General features: G+C 49.6%; 1 protein-coding gene across 2 annotated transcripts in view; it reads left to right on the top strand.

Moving 5' to 3' along the window:
• HGSNAT (heparan-alpha-glucosaminide N-acetyltransferase) overlaps nt 1-23,864 on the top strand; it is a 32,207-nt gene extending 8,343 nt beyond the window's left edge. For both annotated transcript variants that reach the window (XM_068970461.1, XM_068970462.1), the window contains exons 3-18: nt 3,285-3,421; nt 3,644-3,765; nt 6,216-6,285; nt 9,922-9,991; nt 10,628-10,725; nt 12,598-12,674; nt 13,285-13,315; nt 14,428-14,588; nt 15,468-15,583; nt 17,580-17,701; nt 18,103-18,229; nt 19,295-19,381; nt 20,956-21,033; nt 21,899-21,969; nt 22,069-22,181; nt 22,828-23,864. In XM_068970461.1, coding sequence (XP_068826562.1) covers nt 3,285-3,421; nt 3,644-3,765; nt 6,216-6,285; nt 9,922-9,991; nt 10,628-10,725; nt 12,598-12,674; nt 13,285-13,315; nt 14,428-14,588; nt 15,468-15,583; nt 17,580-17,701; nt 18,103-18,229; nt 19,295-19,381; nt 20,956-21,033; nt 21,899-21,969; nt 22,069-22,181; nt 22,828-23,009 — 1,662 coding nt within the window. In that variant the 3' untranslated portion in view covers nt 23,010-23,864. The remainder of the gene's footprint in view (nt 1-3,284; nt 3,422-3,643; nt 3,766-6,215; nt 6,286-9,921; nt 9,992-10,627; nt 10,726-12,597; nt 12,675-13,284; nt 13,316-14,427; nt 14,589-15,467; nt 15,584-17,579; nt 17,702-18,102; nt 18,230-19,294; nt 19,382-20,955; nt 21,034-21,898; nt 21,970-22,068; nt 22,182-22,827) is intronic.
• Nucleotides 23,865-24,123: the final 259 nt, after the last annotated feature.

Below are 24,123 nucleotides of genomic sequence, written 5' to 3'. Positions count from 1 at the left end.
TGAAACAGAACATCTGTGATAAGTAAGAAGGTAGGTCAAGACCAAGAAAAGGTTTATCACACAAGAAGGTTTATGTATTTAACAAAACATCAGTCATGTCTTGTCAAAAGAGACTAAATAAACACAACAGGCAGAAATGATACTTTGTGCAATTTCATATCTCTACACAACAAAAATATAATGGAAGAGAGAATACAAAGGTAAATATTTCATGGAAAATCTTTGACCTGGCCAAAGCAATTCTTATGAAAATTTGTTTCTAAATGTTTCAAACAACAAAGATGATGTTAATACAATTCATACAAGTCGCAGCTTCTGTTTAATGAGGGCCTGCTCTGTGTTATGCATGATACAGCTCATATAATCCTCACGGCATTCCAGGATTCTACAAGCGGTGATGCTGAGATTAAGGGCAGGAAAGGGACTTTCTCCTGGGGTCCCCAGCAGTCACGTGGCTATCCTGGGATCCACACCCCTCGCTCTAGTTTCAGAGTCAGTCTGCTTTCCGAATTCTGCTTTATGTTTATCAGGAAGAAAAGGGGAAATGCAAAGCTAGTGAGTAAGGATCTCAGGGTTTTGGAAATCAGTGTCATCATCCAAACAAGAAAAAAAGGAAGCAATAATAATAGCAGCTATGGCAACTACAAAGTGGGAAAGAAATGGGAATAAGAATGAGCCAAGTGATTCTAAAAAAAATAAAAGTAACACATACTCTGTAATGGTGTATATGGGAAAAGAGTCTTTAAAAAAACAGAGAGAGGGGATATATACTGATTCACTTCGCTGTACAGCAGAAACTAACTCAACAGTGTTAATCAACTATACTCCAATAAAATTTTTTTAAAAGTCACACAAGTGATAAATTACTGATATATTTAAAGAGCAATGGAAATTAATAAAATTAGAATTTATATGTCAACAGAGATTAAAATAACTATGGTTCAATGAACAGTTAAAACTGATCAATTTAAAGTAAAAAAAAAAAATCAGTTCCTTTAAAAAATGTAATGTGAAGGTTAATTCAAGAAGTTGAGGACATGCAATTTCCCTGGTCATCTAATGGTAAAGACTCCGTGCTTCCAGTGCAGGGGGCTTGGGTTCAATCCCTGGTCTGGGACATTCCACATGCTGGGCAGTGTGGCCAAAAAAAGAAATTGAGGACATAAATAGATCAGCAACTGATTAAGAAATCTTGAAAATTATAGTGAATTTCTCAACATAAAAATAGATCATTTTTTCCTTCATTTTCAAATAATAATTCTAAATCTATATAAACCCACCCTAAATATAACAACTATTAAAAAAACGATGGCTTGATATCTGATTCATTCTTAGGTTAATCTTAAAACCTATCAAAGACATGAGAAGAAATGCAGGTCAGTGTTTCTAATTAATGTAGATATAAAACTCTTAAACTCGTATCAGGTAGAATAAGTTGGCATACTGAGAGATTTCTGATGACTTATATTTTCATCCTTGAGGGATCTATGAGAAGTCGCGTATATGGACAACAATCAAACTTTAATGGGAAGATTATAGTCTAAATGGGGAGATGGCCATCGCACACTGATGTGATGATTAAACATAGGGAAAATGGCGGTACTTCCCGAATTAGTTTATACAGTCAACACAGTTGCTGTTATCGCATCAATGGATACTTTATAGAAGCTGCATAAAAAGAATTCCAAATCATATGAAAGGGTTTAAGTGGGCAAGTGGATCAGAGGATGGCCCGAAAGTGAACAGATGGTCCAGAGCCTTGCTCTGCCCAACGAGGTGCCTCGCGGAGCACAGTGGTGTGTGCAGCCTGAGAGAGAAGTGAGGGCCAGTGGCCCAGACTGAGTGTGACCAGTAGACTCTCACTTGTGCATCAGTTGAACATACTACAGCGCAAACCATGGGAAAGGCTTCTGGAGTTATCTGACCCCACCTATCGAATACCCCAGGTAGATTCAAGGAGAAACACCCTACAACTTAAAAAAAGTGCAGAATGCATCCTTATGCTCATGAAGCAACAGAAGAAATAACACGCCAGAGTAGTGTGAATGTATAAAGCTTTATAGACAGCAGAATGTAGCAGGATGAAGGCATTCGAGTGGGGAAGTGTTTGAGAGAGTTAGACGCTTAATGTTGCGGTATGTGAGGACCGGTTTCTAAGGTTATGTTTGAGGGAACTAGGTGTCTAACGTGGTTCACGCCAACGAAAACTGAATTATTTAATCTACTGATGGGGGCTTCCGTGGGGCTCAGCAGTAAAGAGTCTGCTTGACCATGCGGGAGATGCCCTGGAGGAGGAAATGGCAGCTCCCTCCAGTGTTCTTGCCTGGGAAATCCCGTGGACAGAGGAGCCTGGTGGGCTGCAGTCCATGGGGTCGCACAGAGTCAAACACGACTGAAGCGATTTAGCATGCATGCACGCATTGGAGAAGGAAATGGCAGCCCCCTCCAGTGTTCTTGCCTGGGAAATCCCGTGGACAGAGGAGCCTGGTAGGCTACAGTCCAAGGGGTTGCAAAGAACCGGACATGACTGAAGCGACTAAACAGTAACACATCTACCGATAATTAAAAATGTAATCTGAATGCTGTGGTATTATAAACTCCTAGCGCCTGAACAAAAGCAAGAAGGGTGTGATGTCCTGGTCAGGCTCTGAGAAATTAATCTGTTACAGTTTTTTATTTTATGTGAATGTTGTTTGGCCATGTGTAACAAGAACCATTAAAATGATGATTTTTTTTTTTAAGCCAGTAATCTCATTTTTGGAAATTTATCCCAGGGAAAGAATTTAAAGGAGTAAGAAGATCATGTGTAAATCTTTAAGAACAAGATAATTTTTATAAATTATAAATATATATTATCAAAATGTCATATCATTAAATTATATCTTTCAAAACTATAATTTATATACAAAATAGTAACAGCTTTGAAAGCAGCCCAAGTATTCCTAACTATAGTATGTGATAGAATATGCTGTATCAATTAATGCCATTATAAATATGCAAGTTGGGTAGAGTCATATGTTTATTTGTTAAATTATAGGCAAAACCATAAAAGGCAATATTTAATGGATGCTCTATTTGGTAATGATGTGAAGAATTGACCTATGAATAAAGGTTTGTGTAGTTCCATAGCAATACTTACCTACATAGACAAATTTGACCTTAATTATTGAAATTTAAAAATTGTTTACAAGCATGAAGGAGAAGTTTTCTCAGGCCCTTCAGTTGGATATCCGACCACCGCAGACTGCCAGACCCCTAACCCTGGCTTATGCTTGGATCTCTAGTGCCTGCTCCAGGTTCTGGCCACCGTCCCGCAGAGCAGGAAGGCCGGGCGGCCGGGCGTCGCAGCCGTGGCCGTGGGCACCCAGCACGGGTCCATCCTGCAGCTGAATGACACCGTGGAGGACAAGGAAGTGTGTAGGTTCGTACCCGCTTTGATGTGACTTACTGAAATCTGCAGTTCTCTGCTTTTTTTTTTTTTTCCTGTTTGGATTCTAGCTCTCCCTTCTTTCAGAGTATCTTTCTGTGTCTTCCCTGGTCTCCACTCAGAAACGCCTCTCACTCTGTCTGGACGGCATCACCAGTATCCAGCTCCTTATTTCCTAACCTAACGGTGTTTCTTCATTTTACCTAACCTCTGTAGGCTGGAGTACAAATTTGGAGAATTTGGAAACTATTCTCTCTTGGTAAAGCACGTCCGTGACGGAGTCAGTGAAATTGCTTGTGACCTGGTCGTCAACAAGGAGCCGGTTGACAGTAACCTTCGTACGTACATGGTCTTGCTTGATTCTGAGAGTTTGCATTTTCAGCCATTTCAGTTTTTGAGTATTGTTTGCAACATGTTGTGTAATTCAAAGCCTGGATTACAGGTTGTCTATCTCATTATGGCATATTTGTAGTGTATTTATTGTGCCATTGGTATATACTAAGAAAATTACGTGATACATGAGAATATTTGATATATCCACATATTCTCATAGTTGTTTTTGGTTTAACTTTGAAGCATAAATAAGCCAAAAACAGTTAATGCAGTGGAAAGAAACTAGAAATTGGCTAGTAATCTGGCAGGTGACTGTCAGGTATCTTTCCTTGTTTTAGGATTTAGAATAGTGTTTTCTTTATGTGTCTTTGACAATTCAGACATCCTCTTGGGTTCTGAAGGAGTTGTTCGGTCTCTAATAACTCCTCTGGAGGAAATGAGTCATTCCGGGTCCCCAGTAGATGGTATCAGAAGTCCCTGGGGCTGTTCCAAACAGTACTGTTCGCAGTGACGCTTTTGAAGACTGGTTGGTTGTGTCAGAAGAACATCAGTAAGAGGCAACGTGAAAGGGCCAACGTGGGAAGATTCAACCATTAAAAGAATAATGAAGTAATTGATGGAAACACACTGAACATAACAAAAACCAACGAGTTCACTGTGAGGCTAAAAAGCACAAGGCCCCCGTCCCCAGACAGAAACAATACTTTGGTTGCCTTTGGGAGTGACAGGGACACCTGATGTTAACTGGTGCAATTAAAATAGTGGAAAAGCGGGATCATCTGTCATGCCTTTCCTGTTTTTGACTATTTTAGGATAACAAGAGTAGTCCTAGGTGAAGAGGGTAAATTCTTTACAGAAGAATCCAGCTAATAATGTGGCAGAATACTTTGCAACACCCAATGAAACCATCGATTTAGGCAAAAACCGTGAGTGAATGGAACCATCCGATGAAAGGGGGACTTTATACGGGAGGGGTCAGGCCTCTACCCCTTGAACGTGGGCATCAGGTGCACGGTGGGAAGCAGGAGATGCTACTGATGGGACGTGTTGGTGAAGACGCTGCACCTGCAGAGTGTCCCTGCCGGGAAAGTGGGCCTTCTCGACCAAGGCTGACTTCCCATCTGCAGAACACTCAGAGGACAGAGGAACGAGATCAGCGACACGGGGGGAAGCGCCCTGGCAGATCTAGACCGAGAATGAGGCGCCCTGATAGGAGACGGCCAGCCTCGTGTAAATCAAGTCCGTGACTGTGGACGAATGGACAAGACTTAAGCGTAACAACACGTGCAAGGTGTGAGCTTCGCCTCGGTCCTGATTTGAACACACGGACTATAAAACGTGTCTTCAAGACAACTGGAAAAATTTGAATACGGAGTCAGTGTTAGCCAGGGAGTTATTTATTTTGTATCACGTTGTGCCTATACAGCAAAAGGTCCATTTTTAAGAAACTTTTCATTTTGAAATAGCTTTAGACTCATGGAAACATTGCAAGGACGCGTTCCCATATGCCCTTCGCCCAGCTTCCCGTAAGCCTCTGAGCTGTGTAATCACAGTACCGTGATCCATCGTATAGTTTCTGGAACCAGGCACCTGACACGCACCCAGTGATGTTAGCTGAGCTTTGGACTTCGCAGCTCTCTCCAGCTGTCTTTCTAGTGTCCTCTTCCCGTCCAGGGTTCCAGGGCACTTAGTGGTCAGGTCTCCCAGGCCTCCTCTAAGCCAATCTCATCTCTTTTAATCAGGCTTTCTTGATCTTTCACCACCTAGACACTTTGGAGGAAGTCTGGCCAGCTGTCTTCTTACTTGGGTTTGCTTGCTGCCTTCCTGTGACCAGGGAGAGGCTATGTGTCTTCAGCAGAGTCCTGTGGAAATGTCCTCCTGGGGGGTGGGGGGTCAGGTCCAGGGTTGCATGATATTAAAGATGTACATCCCAAAGATGTGGGGATGAAATAACTGATGTCAGGGATTTGCCTAAAAGACTTCAGGCGAAAAAAAAAAAAAAGGGAGAATGAAGATGAAGCAAGAGTGACAATGTCTGAAATTCTAGAATCTAGGCTACAAGTGTATATGGGTTTATTATACAATGGTCTGTAGTTTTGAGTATGTTTGATATTTCTCATGATGAAAATTAGCACTTTAGTCATGAATCGTGTTCTCAATTGTTAGTAAGAAATTTCACATAAGGGATATAGGCCTTCTCTTCATGTTGCCATTTTTATTTGTTTGCATTTTTTTCTTTTTTTAACTTTTCCATTTATTTTATTGAAGTATGGTTAATTTACAATGTTGTGTTAATTTCTACTGTACAGCAAAGGTGACTCAGTTGTACATATAAATACATTCTTCTTCATATTCTGTTTGCACTTTTCATTCACAGATTAACTGCAATGACATGGCAGCCTCGATGCTTGTGACTACACTTTTGGTGATGACGTGTTTCCTTTTATTTTTGCAGCTGTGTGTATCGCGTTCCTTGTTGGCATGGCGCTCATCATTGTGGTGTCCTTCCTGAGGTTCTTGCTGAGGTAAGTTGGGGCAGGCACACTGGGGAAAGTGAATATAGAAAAAATGTGTTCAGAAAAGGTAGTTTGATCATTATTCCTGGATTAAATGAAAATTTACTGTGTCCACCACGCCATCCTAGGTGTTAGGGATTCGGTGTCAAATAAGAGATGGTCTCTGACTTCAAGGAAATAATAACCTAGTTGGAATGGATCTTTACCTTCAGTTCTTCCACGTGGCTGAAACGTAGAAGAAAAAGCTTGAGCAATCACTGTTTCCTGGAGGACTCACATGCTGCTTCGTGGCGTGTGGAAGTGGCCTGTGATGGTTTTGGGAGATGCTGACACCCTGACTCTCTTCTTCCTCTCAGCTCTGAGCCCTGAGGCCGTGCCCCCGGCCCCAGCTCCTGCGGCCAGGACCTCCCACCTTGGGGTGGACTCTCCCTTGGTTAGGGTCAGCCAGCTCAGAGAAGGAATTCCTTCCCCTCTGCTGGTAAACTGCCATTCTGGTGAGTGGCTCTGTGAACTGGAGAAGAAAACGAAAGTGAACTAGACTCAGGCCCAGCGTTGCATCTTTCCAAGGGGAGGTCTTCCCTCTTAGAAGGAATAGGATTGAATTTCTGCATGCTCAGCCGGTGAGAGTCTCAGGAAACACCACATGATGCTCTTGGTGAGCCGGATCCAATCTGGAAGAAAGAACTTAGAAAGAGTGTGCTTCCGTGGCGGAGAACCCTGGCTGTGCAGGAGAGCTGCCTGCTACGGAGCAGACAGTCTCACTGCCTTTCAGGCAGTGCAGTCCTCGCAGAGGAGGTGCATCCCTTTGAATGTTGATGAGATACAAATAATGTTCCAGTTTCTGAGAGGGTTTTCACTTGGTGTGGTTTTTTGGCGAGCTGGGTCTTCGTTGCTGCTCGTGGGCTTTCTCTAGTTGCGACAAATGGGGGCTAATCTCTAGCTGCGGCATGCAAGCTTCTCACTGCGGTGGCTTCTCTTGTTGCCGAACACTGGCAGGGTGCGCAGGCTCAGTAGTTGTGGCTCACGGGCTTAGCTGCCCCATGGCATGCGGGATCTTCCTGGACCAGGGACCGAACCTGCGTCCCCTGCATAGGCAGGTGGATTCTTAACCACTGGACCACCAAGAAGTCCTCATTTGCTGCATGTCATGTGAATGTGTCTATTGGAGCATGTTTAAAGTAGTAGCTAGCTGACATCAGGCTCCTGCAAAAAGAACTTCCCCTGCCCCATAGTGGAACTGAAACTCCTCTCGCACTGATTCTGCCTTCGCAGCCTGCGGGCAGATGCTCCTGTGGGCAAAGCAGAAGTTCCCTGTATCTCTCCCGTCAGCCTCCAGCTGCCCCTGGAAGCCCCAGAACGTTCACATGTATGTGAACTAGAAAAGAATCTGAAAAAGTAGTCAGAAAAGAGTATATTGTCTCTCTCCTCTTCACTTGGGGGAACAAGCATGTATAAGAAAATAAGTGCTTTTTCTTTTTCAACTGTAGTTTTTACACATCTTTGTTGTTGTTGCTCAGTGCTCAGTCGTGTCTGACTCTTTGCGACCCCATGGACTGCAGCACACCAGGCTTCCCTGTCCTTCACCATCTCCCGGAGTTTGCTCAACTCATGGCCACTGAGTCCGTGATGCCATCCAACCATCTCATCCTCTGTCATCCCTTTTTCTTCCTGCCTTCAACCTTTCCTAGCATCAGCGTCTTTTCAAATGAGTCAGTTCTTTGCATCAGGTGACCAAAGTACTGGAACTTCAGCGTTAGTCCTTCCAATGAATATTCAGGGCTGATTTCCTTTAGGATGGACTGGTTTGATCTCCTTGCTGTCCAAGGGACTCTCAAGAGTTCTTCTCCAGCATCTTAACTTCTCCTTTTTTACCCTTAATTATATGGTTCTCTTTCAGAGTTTTTCATGTGACAGTGATATTATCAGTGCTGAATAAACAAAAAATGGGAGTTGACTTCTAGTGGGAAAAAAGAAGAAATTTAAAATATATGCATTGGATATATGGATCATATTTGGATACTGTTTTGAGCAATTAATTTGCAAAAAAGATAGGAAAATTGAACTGGCTGGAGTTTTTTGTGGGGGGTGGGCCACACTGCTTGGCTTATAGAATCTTGATCTCAGTTCACCCACCAAAGATCAAACCCATGCCCCGTTCAGTGAAAGAGCAGAGTCCTAAACCACTGGACTGCCAGGAGATTGCCTGTGTCCTAGTTTAGATTCCGTGTATCAGTGATAACCATATTGGGCTTTCTCTTTCTGACCTCACTTAGTATGATCATCTCTAGGTCCATTCATGTGGCTGCAAATGGCATTATTTCGTTCATTTTTGTCTTTTGGGCTGAGTGGTATCTATTGTGTATATGTACCTCAGCGTCTTTATCCATTCCTCCATCGTTTGTTTCTTTGTTACTGAACTGTAAGAACTGCCTGTGTATTTTGGAAATCAAGCTCTTCTCAGTCACATCATTTGCAAATATGCTCTCCCAGCCCGCCGGTTGTCTTTCACTTTGTTCGTGGTTTGCTTTGCTGTGCAAAAGCCTGTGAGTGTGATTATTCTTGCTTTCATTTCTCTTGTGTTGGGAGAGTCACCTGAGAAAACATGGGTGCAATTAGTGTCAAAGAATGTTTTGCATATATTTTCTTCTAAGAGTCTTACGGGGGTGTGTCTTATATTTAAGTCCTTAAGCCATTTTGATTTATTTTTGTGTATAGCGTGAGGGTGCCTCTAGCTTCATTAATTTACATTTAGGGTGGACAAATATTAATAAAATCAGAATCGAGAGAAAGTCACCCATTCACCTTGACACTCTTGTTTCTGCTGGGTTTCTTTACTGATATTTCTGAAACTTAAATTATTGAAGTATAATTGATTTACAGTGTATGTTAATCTTTGCTGTACAGCAAAGTGACTCGGTTATATATACACACACATATATATAGACATTCTTTTTCATATTTTTTTCCATTATGGTGTATCACAGGAGGTTGAGTATAGTTCCCCGAGCGGTACAGCAGGGCCTTGTTTCTCCGTTCTGTATACTGTATACCCGTTTGCATCTGCTAATCCCAAACGCCCACTGTGCCCCCTCCACTGCCCTCCGTCCTTCTTGGCAACCCTGGTCTCTTCTCTGTGAGCCTGTTTCTGATTCAGAGGTAGGTTCCACGTGGAAGCGGGGCCGCGCGGCGTCGGCCTTTCTCTGTCTGGCGTCCTTGGCTCGGTGTGGTCACCTCTGGGTCCCTCCTGCTCCTGCCCCTCTCCCCTCCGCTGCTCTGGTCGCGGTGCCTCCACCTCCCACGGCCGCGGACTCTGAGACCCGTCATTGCCGCCTTGCGCACGGTCGGTTGTTGCGCCCCCTGCTGCTCTAACTTTAACCAGAATTCCAGCCGCGGGCACTGGTGGTGTCATTTGCCCTCACGACACCCCTAAGGAAGGCTCTGTCGCCGGAGGCAGCCGTGCTGTCAGGGTCCTGCGCTTGAAAGCACTGCTGCTGTGAACTTTGGTTTCTACTTCCATTTCGTTGAAAACGGAAAATGTGTGATTCTTTGACTTTATAGAATATGAGCTTTCATTTTCTTTCAGCATAATATTCTGAAAATTGTGCCCAAGAAAATAAATTAACTGGGCCTTTTATTTGTTGACAGTTTGGAAGACTTCCAGAATTGGATTTCCAAAGCAATCAATTCTCGGGAAACTGATCGCCTCATCAATTCCGTGAGTGATTAGAATGCGTCTTATGTGCTCTGGGTGCCTTTCTGCGTTCGGAATTTACAGGCCCTCATGTAGTCATCTAGACTGCCTTACGTGTGCACAGCCAGGTCGGGCGCCTGCCTTCTTGACCACCAGAAGCCCCTCCGGCCCCCGTGAAGGGCGCCCCCTCCTCCTCCTTTGTGAGACTGGAGCTCGGGCTCTGGTGATGCTCGGTGTGGACAGTGTATCCACTCCGCAGGCAGCACTGTTGAATCGACCCAGTTAAGTAGAGAGTATCAGGACTGAAGCAAAAGAAGGAGACATGAGTATTAAATCTGTACACGTGACGGCCCGCTGTGGTGATGAAATGTCCTGTCTCGTGGTAATCAGTCCCTTATGGACACATCCAAGTCCACTTGCGGACATACCTGCGGGTGTTCTTGTCCCAGACATCCTCTGTGGTTGTTTCTCAGCCCAGCTGCTCAGTAGAGGTGCGAAACCCTAATCTCTAGGTGGGTCTTTACAGAAGCAAGTGAAAGTATCGTCCAGCCACAGTGGTCCTCAGCTCTCACTCTGCTGATTTCTGCCCTAAAAGCAGAAAAGTCTGGTTTACTCTTTCGCGTCATGAATTGTTTGCATTTTTCTCCCCTTTTCTGGAAGGAGCTGGGGTCCCCAAGCAGAGTGAGTGACCCCCAACCAGAGGCCTGGCGTCGGTCGGCGGCCCCGCTGCGCCTCCGCTGCGTGGACACGTTCCGAGGGTACGTGGGCTCCTGGTGGCGGCGTGGCCTCGGGTGGCACGTTCACACGCACACACACTTGTTTCAGGAGGTATTTCAGGCGCCCTTTGCTCTCAAGGCTGGAGAAGGTCTCCTGCTGTAAAGCTACGTCGGCAGCCTCTCCCGACTCGAGAGTGTCGTGAGAGCCAGGCGGATGGGTCAGTCAGAGCGGCAGGGAGAGAGGCCAAGACCCACCTCCCGGGGGCCCAGGAGCTGCTGGGGGGTCACTCCTGCCTGCGAGGAGCTGCACCAGGCATCTTTGTCTGCTCAGCAGCTGCACAGATGGGCCAGTGCCCCAGCCTGGAAATGGAACGTGGGGCCGCCTCATCCTCCTCTTCCAGTCACAGAGCAGCTCAAACATCAGGCCCTTTTGATAGCAAACCCTGAGTCATGTGGTCCAGAATGGCGACCAGGACCAGACACTGACAGTAAGGCCTGAGACCATGTGGCCGAGAAGACACTTCTAGGTGTCAGGTCTGGTCTTTTGTTGCTCCCCACTGAGGCCTTTCAGAGCCCTTTCAGGGTTCCCCTGACCCCGCCTCCCCAGGGCTCTGAATTCCCCTCTCTGTGTGTCTGCAGCCAGGCAGTAGCGACTGTAATGATGGTAATAATAACCATCATAACACGAGTCCTCCTGGGCGCCAGGCCTGGTTCCAACTTGTCTTCATCTTTCATTTCTCAGCAGTCCTGTGAAGTATATACTTCCTAAAACATCCCTATTTCTCATGGAGCAGTTGAGCCTCCGAGTTGAGTAAGCTGCCCGAGGTCACACAGGGACTGCGTGGGATGTGGATGCAGTCGGCCGGGCTCCAGTGTGCTGTTCTTGGTTGCTCAGTCGTGTCCGACTCTTTGTGACCCCATGAACTGTAACCCCCGCTAGGCTCCCCTGTCCCTGGGATTCTCCAGGCAAGAATACTGGAGTGGGGTGCCATGCCCTCCTCCAGGAATCTTCCCAACCCAGGGATCGAACCCAGGTCTTCCACCTTGCAGGTGGATTCTTTACCATCTGGGCCACCAGGAAAGCCCAAGAATACTGGAGTGGGTAGCCTATCCCTTCTCCAGGGGAATCTCCCCGACCCAGGTATCAAACTGGGGTCTCTGCATTGCAAGCGGCTGCTTTACCAGCTGAGCCACCAGGGAAGCCCAAGAATACTGGAATGGGTAGCCTATTCCTTCTCCAGGGGAGTCTCCCCGACCCAGGAATCAAAGCGGGGGTCTCCTGCATTGCAGGTGGCTGCTTTACCAGCTGAGCCAGCAGGTGATTTCTAGGCTCCAGATTTCCCACAAATCACCACGCTGACACACTCCTGTCTTTATTCCCCACATTCAGAATCTGTCTTACTATATTCCTCTCTTCTGGAGATGTTCCCGGGTGTTCAGGGGCTGACACTGATTTAGTGCTGAGATGTTTCAAGCACGGGTTCGGTGCGGTGATGGACGTAACTCTCTGTCATGGTCCCCGGGTCGGCTGTCCCTCCTTATCCCAGAACTGATGGGAGGTTCACCCGAGGTCCAGTGGATCCAAGAAAGAGGAAGCCAGGTCTTGACCCGAAAGACTCTCCCCTCCCACTGCAGTTCCTTAACCTGAAACACTTAAGCAATTAGCACGAAACCGAGTGATCAGGAATGTTTTGCTCCATTTTCAAATTCCAGGGTGTAGTGGCACACTTTCTTCAGGCATCATGTCGGAAATGGCAGAGAGGACTTTCATGCGGGGTTCTCCCTATGGTGCTGAGAAGTGGGAGTTTCTTGCTCTTGAAGGGTCAGCCCACAATCAGGGCGGCACTGCGTCCTGCAGCCGGGCGTCCCAGGCACATGGCCGGGCCCTGAGCGTGCCTGTCTGTCGCTTTGCAGGATGGCGCTCATCCTCATGGTCTTCGTGAACTATGGAGGCGGGAAATACTGGTACTTCAAGCACTCGAGCTGGAACGGTGAGGCCCTGCCCGGGGGTCTCCTGGCTGACTCCGGCCCCTCCAGCGCCCCCAGAGGCCCCAGAGATGCGTCCCCACGGACGGCACCTTAGACCTTTGCCTCAGCCTTCATTTTCCCCCTCCCTTCTGTGTACCCTGGCTCCTCAATGCTTTCTTGTCATCCCAGGGTCTGCAGAGGTCGGTGCCAGCATGTGGGCTCTGCAGAGGGTGTTAGAATGTGGATATAAGGTCCTCATCCTGTTCTAGGTGCGCCTTATGCCACAGCCTCGGGGGCGCTCCGCCCTGAGACGTGTGGTCCTCCTGGGGATGCCATGGATCTGGGGGTTCTGAGTGTGCTGCCTCGTGGCTGTGAATCTGGCTGGGAGGAGGTGGGTTTAGGACGAATTTTGAGCAGCACTCCCTGAGATCGTAGACCGTCCGCATACTTCTGTCCAGGCTGAAGTATGGAAGCGCCCCCGGCCAGCCCCCAGCCCAAGTCAGGGCAGCTCAGCGCTGCTTGGAGGGGTTTTCCTGGGGACGCGCCGGGCAGTGGGAGAGGGACGCCGTCCTGGGTCGGGGAGCGCCACTGCTCCGGCCCCTTCCTCACTGTCACGCTTGTGTCCTTCTGCAGGGCTGACGGTGGCCGACCTTGTGTTCCCATGGTGAGTTGTAGACCCTCCGCCCGCTCTTCGTGGCCCATCCGCAAGCTTTGGTTTTCCGCTAATGCTGTACCTTCCCGACTCCGGCCCTGAGTTCCAGCGGCGGGCCTGTGCTGCCCCCAGGCCTCTGTGTGATGAGCTCCTCCCGAAAGCTGGGTTCGCGCACAGTTCTGACACCTGGCGTAGTGCTTGTCTAAGACACATGCGCATAAAAGATGGGTGACTTCAGAAGGAATGTTTCATTAGTGTGCGTATGATATGGGAGATCCTAGAATCTTGTGGAAAGTCATAAATTCTGAATATTCCACTAATCCTGAAAATACGTGTGAAAATCTTATTTCCTAAAAGGTACGCAGTATATCGGTATCAGGGATTTCTGATAAAGTCTGATAATGTATATAACAGTTAGTGATAGTAGTGAGTTAAACTCTAAAATGATAGTGGAGTAAGCCTGGCTGTCTCCGGCTGTTCCCTTGGTTGAAGGACCCTGACTTCCTGTACAGCGCGGGTTTTGTGTCTACCGACACTTTGAATTGAATGACTTCCCTCCGTCGTTTGGAGGTGTTCGTAGAACCGGCCGTGGGTTCCTGTCTTTGGTCCCCGGTGTTTCATTGCTGATATGAACTTAGGTTTCTCTGGGCTGGTGAAGAGTTCCTTTATGTTAATTTTTTAAAATTGAGTGTAGTTGATGTTCAGCATTATATGTCTGTGCCATATATGTGTATATTATATGTATATATATGTGTGTATAGTACATATATATACATGTATATACTATAGGGATTCACAATTTAAAAATAGAGTTACGATAAAATACTGGTCACATTCCTTATGTTGCACAGAATATCCTTGTAGCTTATTTTATGCATAGTCGTTTGTTTTTGGTGACCGAATGGGGGGATTGTCCATTGTTCCAAAGGGTGTCCTCCTAAGTCAGGACAAGAAGGGCCACAAACCTTTCAGCCCGACACTGGGATCCTTCCTCCACCTCTAAGCTGATGTGGTTTCAAGAAATCATGTGTTGCGTCTCTTACATCTTAGGTTATAAAATACTAACGATGTAGGGACGAAAAAGTTGGAAGTGGCCACCTCGTTAAGGGCTGTTGTTTTTTCAGGTTTGTGTTTATTATGGGAGCTTCGATTTTTCTGTCAATGACTTCCATTCTGCAGCGGGGATGTTCAAAATTCAGACTACTGGGAAAGATCGTGTGGAGGAGTTTGCTGTTAATCTGTATAGGAATTTTTGTTGTGAACCCCAATTATTGCCTTGGTCCACGTAAGTATTTTTCCCCTGTTAGAATATATTCAGGTTGAAATAGGGAAAAGATGTGTTATAATTTGAAAGAAATGCAGTTCCTCCACTTCACGTTTTGCCTGCAAAAAAGAACAGTTACTCGAGTACACCTAATGGTTGTATAATTTGGGGCATTATTATTATTATTATTATTATTTGTTTATTTATTTGGCTGCACCACACGGCATGCAGGGTCTCAGTTCCTCAACCGGGGATGGAACTCACGCTCCCCTGCAGTGGAAGCGCAGAGTCTTAAGCACTGGACAGCCAGGGAAGTCCCTATTATTATTACCTTGGAATTTTAGGCCTGAAAGGTGCCTCCCAAGTCCAGGCAAACCCTTCTGTACATAGGAAGACCCTGGGGTGGGGAGAGCGAGGTGCTGTGTCTGAGTGTAGGAGGGGCAGAGTCGAGCCAGACCAGCCGCTGGTCCCTGTTGCCCTGCTCCTGCCGCTTCGGTCTCACCCGCTCTCACGGTGAGGCTGCCCTTCCAGGGGCCCCTGCTTTTGGCCGCACCTTTCTGCGAGGAGGTCGTGATGCCTCTACAGAGCTGGGAATGCAGAGGCCGTGGGGCTGCAGAGGGCTCACTCTCGCTCACACTTACCTGGCAGCCGGCAGGGGAACCCTGGGCAGGAGGCGCCAAGGAGAGACCCTCAGCTGCTCTGTGCCCAGCCTCCCTGCTGGGTGGAGCGGCGGGGGGGTTGTGGGGAGGTGGCCTGACCACCTGGGCTCCCATCTCCACAAGCTGCAAAAACAGACTTCCTCGGGCGCGGGAGAGGTCTGTCTGCCCCGCGGGAGAAGGTGGTGTCGTGTTGGGGGTCAGCGAGCGGTGCTGGCTGATGCACCTGCCTGGTGCCCCGCAGTGTCCTGGGAGAAGGCGCGCATCCCCGGCGTGCTCCAGCGCCTGGGGGCCACCTACTTCGTGGTCGCCGTGTTGGAGCTGCTCTTCGCCAAGCCCGTGCCCGAGACCTGCACCTCGGTGAGCAACCCCATCTTTATAAAGGGGGGAGGGTCCCTGTATAAGTGCCAGAACCTTCTTTAGTTCTCAGCGCCCTACCAAAGAGAACGAGACTCTCTAACTCTGTTGCAAAGCTTCTTTTTTCTCTTCAAGTAGTTATTTTTATTTAGTCTTTATATCCGTCTTTTTTTAAATTGAGATCAAGAACACATACCATGATTGCTACCCTGTTAAAAAATGTTCAGTTTCCATTCATCCCTGCGTTTTGATGGCGTTAAACAGCAGCACCATCGTCTGCTGCACTAGCCCAGCCTCTCGGGGGCGTCGCTGCCAGTGTTTCAGTCTCCTTGTGGAAACCTCATAGAACCTTTTGCTGTCTGCACAAAGGCTGCAGAGGTGCGACCTGGAAGGTGCCAGGTCTGCCCTGGGCTTCTTCCTGTTTCTTCTTTGTAAGGTGGGTGTGTCTCACCTCTTATATTATTACTTTCTGTCTTAATATAGATTGCCGAGTCAGTTTACTCAGATGGCAGCTATTTTATTTTGTCCCCCCAGTAGAGGCAAAGCTTTAGGTGGAAGTGTTTAAATCTTTCCATGTGGCTCCTACTTCACAGTAGGCATATTAGCTGTGTAAGCTGTATTTATTCCCGCTCCTTCCTGTATAACTACAAGCTCATCCCTGAATCCCAGGTTCTCTTGGTTCTTCCCGTAAGGCTTCCTTGGTTGTGTGTTGCTGGAGTGCGTTTACCCAGCACTCCTTTACCCTGCCCCCCGCCATCAGCCCCCCCCCGCCCACACCCCGTGCCCTCTGCTGCAGGCTCCTGAAGGCACAATGGGGCTGCCGTGCTCGCCCGGATGTGACCTTGGTAGCCGTGGGAGACTTGAGGGTCTGCGAGGCTTGTCCAGGCCCCCATGATGGAGCCAGGGGCTGTGGGCACACCAGGAGCAGGTGGGCTGTACCCCTTCTTCCTTCAACCAGCAGAGCTCCCAAAGCTGAAATTGCATTTTCCTTTTTAAAATTCAGTTGTATTTCTTTTTAAAGTAATAGCTTTATTGAGATATAATTCACATACCATAAAACTCACACCCTTGAGGTGTGAAATTGAGGGACATTTGGTATAGCTGTGCAGTCATCACCACTGTCTAATTCTGGAATAGTTTCATTATCCGCTGAAAACACCCTGTCTCACTCCCAGCCACTCCCCAACCCTAGGTCCCCCGGGCCTAGACAACCCGTAATCTGCTGTCTGTCTGTCGATCTGCCTGTTCTGGACATGTCATAGACGTGGAATCACATGTCACAGACATGGAATCACACAGAACGTGGCTTCTCGTGTCTGGCTTCTTTCATTTAGCAGAATATTTTTTGAGGTTTATCCATGTTATGCCGTGAGTACTTGACTCTTTTTCACTCCTGAATAGCATTCTGTTTTCTGAATGTAACATGTTTTGTACTCACTCATCAGTTGATGGATAGCTGACCTGTTTTCAGTTTTTGGCTGCTGTGAATAAGGATTCCGTGTCCATTCGTGTACACGTTTCTGTATGGACATCTCTTTCTAAATCGCTTGCATACAAGAGTAGCATTTTCCACTGATAACTTCTCAACTAGCATTTTTCTGTGACATATCATATGCTGTGCTTAGTCACTTGGTCGTGTCCGGCTCTGCTACCCCCTGGCCTGTATCCCGCCAGGCTCTTCTGTCCATGGGATTCTCCAGGCAAAAATACTTGAGTGGGTTGCTGTGCCCTGTTTCAGGGGCTCTTTCCCACCCAGGAATTGAACCTGATGTCCTGCAGCGCAGGCAGATTCTTTGCCAGCTGAGCTACCAGGGAAGCCCGTGTCACAGAGGTGGCGTATCTGCGTTTGGAATAAACACACATCTCTTCTGTGTTACCACCATCAAGGCCGAGAGGAGCCTCACAGGAGCTTCCTGAATACACAGGCAGCTGCATGTTATTTCCCATTCTGCCTGCACTGAGTTCACACGTGTTCTTTATGTGTGACCTCTCCCCCCAGGAGAGAAGCTGCTTTTCTCTGCTGGATATCACGGCCAGTTGGCCCCAGTGGCTCTTCGTGCTGATACTGGAAGGCGTCTGGCTGGCCTTGACCTTCTTCTTACCGGTTCCCGGGTGCCCCACGTGAGGAGCCCTGCGGGGAACCCCGTTTGCACGTCCCTTTATGCCAACTCGGAGCCTCCAGGTTCCAGCTGTCAGCCGGCCCATGTCGGGACCTCCTTCCTCTCTGTTCTCCTTGAAGACTCCCTGGTGTTGGGGCCGGGGAGGAGGGGGGTGGAATGCGTGTCCAGAGGCCTGTCTCTGGCAGGTCTCCCAGGGTCAGCGGGAGGGGGGATGGACTTTGGGTCACAGCCCCTTTCTCACCCCTGGGGCGGCCAGGGAGTCGGGCTTTGCAGGGGGTGTGCACAGCGCTCAGGGCGGGTGGGAGTTGGCGGTGCTCTGGGGGTGTGGTAGGCATGCACATTCCCCATGTGCAGCCCTCCCCGCTTGCCTGGCGGGTGAAGCCTGTGTTCTCGCCTCCTCAGCGGTTACCTGGGGCCCGGCGGCATCGGAGATGGGGGCAGGTACCGGAACTGCACGGGCGGCGCCGCCGGCTACGTGGACCGCCTGCTTCTGGGCGACCAGCACCTCTACCAGCACCCTTCTTCCGCTGTGAGTGGGCGCCGCCCGGCCGGGATGGACCCTGAGGGGCGGAAAGGGGGCGGCCAGCCCCCAGCTGCAGCCGTGGAGTAGACGGGGGCGGAGCCAAGCTGTGTCTGAAGTTGGCTGACCTGAGAGACTCACTGTACCGTTGGTCATGGGCGGTGTGTTTCTTTCGCTTTTAAAGTGAGGCTGCCCGGCACCAGGCGTGCGCAAGGTGCTTTCCTGTGGGTCTCAGGTCTGGGGCAGGGTGGGCGGTTCCAACAGGGGAGGTCTGGTGGGCAGCGCTTTGGGATCAGCACGTGTGGGGCTGGAGGAAGCAGGACCGAGCAGGGGGACTGTCACGCAGACCCCGCTGGTGTCCTGGGGGCTGGGACGGCCCCTCAGAAGTGTTCCCAGTGGGGTGGGCGTGGGACCAGGCCCTTGACATCCCCGGTGGGATGTGGGTGGCCCAGCAAGGGGGTGACTCCCGAGAGCTGGCTCCCTTCAGGGACGAACCCAGGAGCAGCTGAGAGCTTTCTGCCGTTACTACTTCGGGATGGTCTCCTCCCCAGAGGGGTGGGGCGAGCTGGGGCGGGAGAGCTTGTTGATGCCCCCAGCATCCATGACAATAACTGGCTCCAAACTTCTGCCTTTTCTACAATAACCATTTCTTTTATAATGAAATAATACAAATGTATTTTTAACTGTTATTTGCCTTGAAAGAGGAAAGGAAGAACTCAGTGTCACAATAGGCTTGATCCCAAAGGATAAACCTGAAAAGTAAAAGATACCATACTGTTTGAAGCTGGCTAGGGACGCGTTGTGTCAGGGGCATGGGTCCCAGCACCATCTGCTGGACCACCTGAGGTCAAGGTGGCTGCCCTGCACCGGGGCTCACATCTGCATTTCCTTCCAGAGTGTCACAGCACACACTTTCTTGGCCAGAAGTATGCTGGCCACAAGTTGGCAGTGAATTTCTGCAGCAAAACCGAAAACATTGACTGCCGGGGTGTCGTGAGGTTTGTGTTTCGTCTGCGAGTTGTTTGTGTGTGCTTTCCGGTCGGTTAGTGAGTCCTGTCTTCTCGTCCTGTTCAGGTGCTTTACCACACCGAGGTGGCCTATGACCCAGAGGGCATCCTGGGGACCATCAACTCCATCGTGATGGCATTTTTGGGAGTTCAGGTATTTATTCATTTCATGAGAATGCGTGTTCTGACAGTTTATGACTCATCACTCATCCACACGTCCATTTGACTAAAAGAAGTCATTGGACGCACAATCTTCTGTATAGTTGAGGCCTAATAAATTCTGCTTCTGTTTGACAGATCATCACAATAGAGGGTGCTAAAAGTTAGCACGCTCATGTAGTTAGGTGTTATTCCGGTAGTCTCAGAAGTTATTACTCACGTGGCTCGTCTCGGCCGTGGGAACAGCAGCCCCAGGGTGAGAGGTGTCCCTGCTGGGCTGGACCGCGTCTGGAAAGTCACCTGTCACCTTTCGTATGGACGACACACAGTTTCAGATTATGCATACCCTGTGCCTGAGCCAGTACCCGTGGCTCTCGGTTTCTCTCAGAGACAGTTATGTTAAGATTCTGAGCAGCCCAGACTTTCCTTCCTGAAATTCTCCTGATTTGGTGTCGGAAACCATTATTTGAGAGGAGATGACCAGGAGGGGAAAGACCACGTACCCCTTCCTGGGGGACCTCTGTGACGCTGAAACTGTCTGCGTCTGGCTGCAGAGTCCTCCAGATGTGGCAGAACTGGTGTTTTATTTCATTTAAATTTACACTTGAATAGTCACAGGTGGCCAGTGGCTCCTGTGTGGGACAGTGTGGGTCTGCAGTGTTTACATTTTGGTAGTTCAGTAATTTCTTGGGTAGAGATGCTGCCTACTGTAGAGTTTACATTGCTGCTTTTATTTGTAAATGCATTTAATCCCCCCGTATGCTCTCCAGGTAAATCTGTGCATGCCCTAACTCCGGTAAGGAGTGCTGACCGCCACCTGTGCCTGGACCCTGCGCACCCACTGGCCGTCCGGGGAGTGTTTCTGTACCCCATGTGCTTCAATAGCATTTACATAAGTTAATAGCACGCAAATAAGTTAATTTACATAAGGCTCCAAGAACAGGACATTTTAGTTTTAGCTCTTGTAAATTATTAACACTTTCTTCAGTGTTTTCAGAAAATCCTAATTTGGGGGGTGGTTTATGCAAAGTGCAGATTTTCCTGTTTTTAAAGTGTTCCCTGCCTCTGGGTCCACACTGCCCCTGCCCTTCTTCTCTACCCCTGACAGACGGGGCCATCCAGCAGCCCAGCCTGAGCTGGTCCCTGGTGACATGGCGGAGGGGAGTGACTTTCCTTGGCTGCCATCGCCTGTGGGAGAAGGCTCGTGCCGCCTGCTCCCTCCTTCCCACCTCTGACCCCCTTGGCCTTTCTGAACCACCTGCAGCCCAGCAGGGCGGCTGTGTGCTTTCACCGTGTGACACACTGCGTGCCTGCTGTTCCAGGCTGCCCAACACTGTTCCTGCCTCGCGCTCGTGGCCTCAGCCCGGCAGCGCGTCCTCTGCGCGGCCCCCTCCCCAGTGGTCCCTGTGCCTCTCTTCCCCACTAGCCAAGGGCAGGGGACCATTCATTGCCTGGCAACCACAGTGCTTGCAGGCGAGTCTGTGCTGGAACACTGGGTGCCTATGAAATAAGAATTTGATATTCAAGAACCAGCTGGTTCTCTTGGTCACGCTGCATTTTCTTCCCCAGGCAGGGAAGATACTCCTGTATTACAAGGACCAGACCAGAGGCATCCTAATCAGATTCGCTGCCTGGGGTTGTCTTCTTGTAAGTCACCCCCCTCCCTCACTGAAGTTCCTTCCCTTCACACATTCACGTTTCAAAGAAAGAAAACATTTAGCCCTGGGGTCACAGCTGTCAGACTGGAACATTCTTCACTTCATCATCCCGAGGCCTAAATGCTCAGATTGGTTTTCTTAGAAGTCTCTTTAAGGAAGTCAGTGAACCCGTGAGGAAACGGAGCGGAGGGGTAGATTCTGGGGGGGCCTTTGCCAGCAGGACCTGGCCCCCGATAGCAGGTCGGCATGTGGCAGAAGAGAAGCCTGGCGTTCCTCTCCCCTCTGACCCTGCGGCCGTGCTTCCTCCAAGGATTCACTCCAGCTGATCAGGGCGGTGCTGAGAAGGCGCTTTGTGGAGAGTGTTTTTAGCTCGGTATCTTGTTTATGTATGTAATTACTTTTGTCCTGGCTGTGCTGGGCTCTCATTGCTGTGCTCAGGTGTTTCTCTGGGTGTGGCGGGTGGCGCTGCTCTAGTTAGTGTCTCGTCGCGGGGCCTCCTCTCGTTGCAGAGCACTGGCCCTGGGGTGCATGGGCTCCATTGCGGTGCGCGGGCGCTCCGTCGCAGTGCGCAGGCTTAGTTGCTCTGTGGCACGTGGACTCTGCCCGGACCAGGGATCGAACCTATGTCCCCTGCATTGCAAGGCCGATTCGTAACCACTGGACCACCAGGGCAGCCCATACTGATACATCTTAAACATGTTTTTTTAGTTAAAAGAGTAAAACGGAGGGCACACTTTTCAGCTTTCCCTAAGCAAGGAAGTCACTCCTGGTTTTCAGTTTGGAACCACCGTTGTTTCTGGAGATGACAGAAAAAACTTGTAACATCTTTCTCCCCACCCCACCCCCGCCTCCAGGGGCTTGTTTCTGTGGCTCTGACGAAAGCATCTGAAAATGAAGGCTTTATTCCAGTAAACAAAAACCTCTGGTAGGTGCAGAAGCCCCGCTGTCGTTACACCTGGTGGGGAGGGGGGTGGCGGGCATCCGCGGCGCTCCCCCAGGCCCTGAGACGCCCGCTGTCCCCCAGGTCCGTCTCCTACGTCACCACGCTGAGCTCCTTGGCCTTCCTCATCCTGCTGGCCCTCTACCCCGTGGTGGATGTCAAGGGGCTGTGGACGGGAGCCCCGTTCTTCTACCCGGGTGAGCCCCCCGCCCCAGGCCGCCCAGAGGAGGGCACTCAGAGGACCGGCTGGAGGCCGCGAGTGGCCGGTGCGGAGCGTGTCCCGGGGGCCCCAGGCAGGCATCACTGGCTCTGTTCCCAGGCAGCCCCCCATTTTACCGTTTCGTTTGTGGGGTCGTAAACGCACCCGACTGGCCTCCTCAGGCAGGTCATTGGTTGCGGGCACTTCAGAAAAGGGGCTGTGCCTTCTCCTGGAACACCCCCGCACACACATGCACCCTAGAGATGACGCGTGAGTGATGCTATGTGGAGGTGCCGCCCGGGGACGCTGGGGGCGGTTTAGACGCGCTTCTGCCCAAGACGAGAGGCGGCAGGCGATTTCAGTGACTCATTTCAGTAGCAGCTACTCTCTCTGGTCCTCGGGTTTTCTGGGTAGAGAAAGTAAGTTAATATTTCTGACTTTCAGGTTTAGTATTCCAGAGCCACACTTAACAAAAGGAGTATTTTCTAACTTTTGGATGTGATTTACACTCAAATCTCTTAACATACCCATCCTTTATATTTTTGGACCATAGCCGATAGCAGAAGTGGGTGCTTTTTCTCTTTTCCCACTGAACCAAAGTCAAGCGTCCAGAGTTAGGTGGATGACCAGCTGTGTCTCCCCAGGAATGAACTCGATCCTGGTGTACGTGGGCCACGAGGTCTTCGCCAACTACTTCCCCTTCCAGTGGAAGCTGGGCGACCAGCAGTCGCACAAGGAGCACCTCGTGCAGAACACGGTCGCCACCGCCCTGTGGGTGCTCATCGCCTACGTCCTCTATAAGAAGAAGGTGTTCTGGAAAATCTGAGGCCCCAGCCGAGATGCGTTCCTGGCAGAACCACTGGGCCCCGGGGATCACTGACCGGAGTCCTTGCTTACAAAACAGATGGGCTGTGTGTTTCCCGCAGGGGCAATGCGGACATGCTCAGGCTGGTCGACTGGGACACAGCTTGTCCAACTCGGCCTCTGCACGCAGAACTCAGGCAGCTGACCCGCCATGGTCTCTTCACTCCATCTGCTGGGTGGACGGCTGCCTCTGGAACTTCATTCTCAGGATGTGTGGCTGAACTTTTCCCGAGGGATGGCCAGGCGCCTTTGCTTCTGCGCCGGATGAAGCCGCCTCGGGTCTGCTTTCCCTGACCGTGTTTCTGCAGCCTCGACTTCCCACGCTCGTCCACAAGAGACCGAGACGCCACTGTCGCTGCCGTGTCTGACTGTGAAGCTCACTGGGTGTCACGGACAGTGGCATAGTCTACTATATTTTGGTTACGTGGTTTAATATTCCAAGAAAGTCCAAGTAATATCCTTTCAGATCCGTAAGGTATGGGTGGGTCCAAAAAAATGCCTTTCCCTCAGAAGCCATGTTCTGCATTTCCCCACTTGAAAAATTAGTGAAACTGTAGACATGTGATTCCTGGCCACCCTCACCAGCAGTTATCTACTTAGGCACCTCCCTGAGCTCATCACCTCTCCATCTGTCTGCCCACCCGCCTCCCACCCGTCCGTCTGTGTATCTGGAGGGGAGGGTCCCCCGAGCCATCCTCTGTCTCTAGGAAGAGAGGAGCCTGCGTGCACGGCCATCCTCGCCGGACAGGTCCTCTCCAGCCCCTGGACCCAGTGGGGTGGGAGGTATCAGTGGCTTTCCTGAAATCCTTAGAAGAGATCATTTTGTTACCGAAAACGCTTCAAAATAAATGATGTTTAAAAAGCTCTCACTGGAGTGACTCCTTCCAGAATGACCCTCCACAGTGGAGGCAGCTTGCCCGCTTGGAATCACCAAACTAAAGAGTCGCTTGTCGGGTGTGAAGGCGGAGACCACAGAGGACCAGCGCTCCCTGATGCCGTGTCCTGCGTCCAGGGCGTCTCTGTGGCAGAAAGGTCGTGCTGCGGAGCATCCTCGCATGATGAGGTGGGCTCACCTC

The sequence above is a fragment of the Capricornis sumatraensis genome, chromosome 4, assembly GCF_032405125.1.
Source record: "Capricornis sumatraensis isolate serow.1 chromosome 4, serow.2, whole genome shotgun sequence".
Taxonomy (NCBI): Eukaryota; Metazoa; Chordata; class Mammalia; order Artiodactyla; family Bovidae; genus Capricornis; species Capricornis sumatraensis.
The sequence above is the reverse complement of the archived record's forward strand: the minus strand, read 5'-3'. Positions and strand labels throughout refer to the sequence as shown.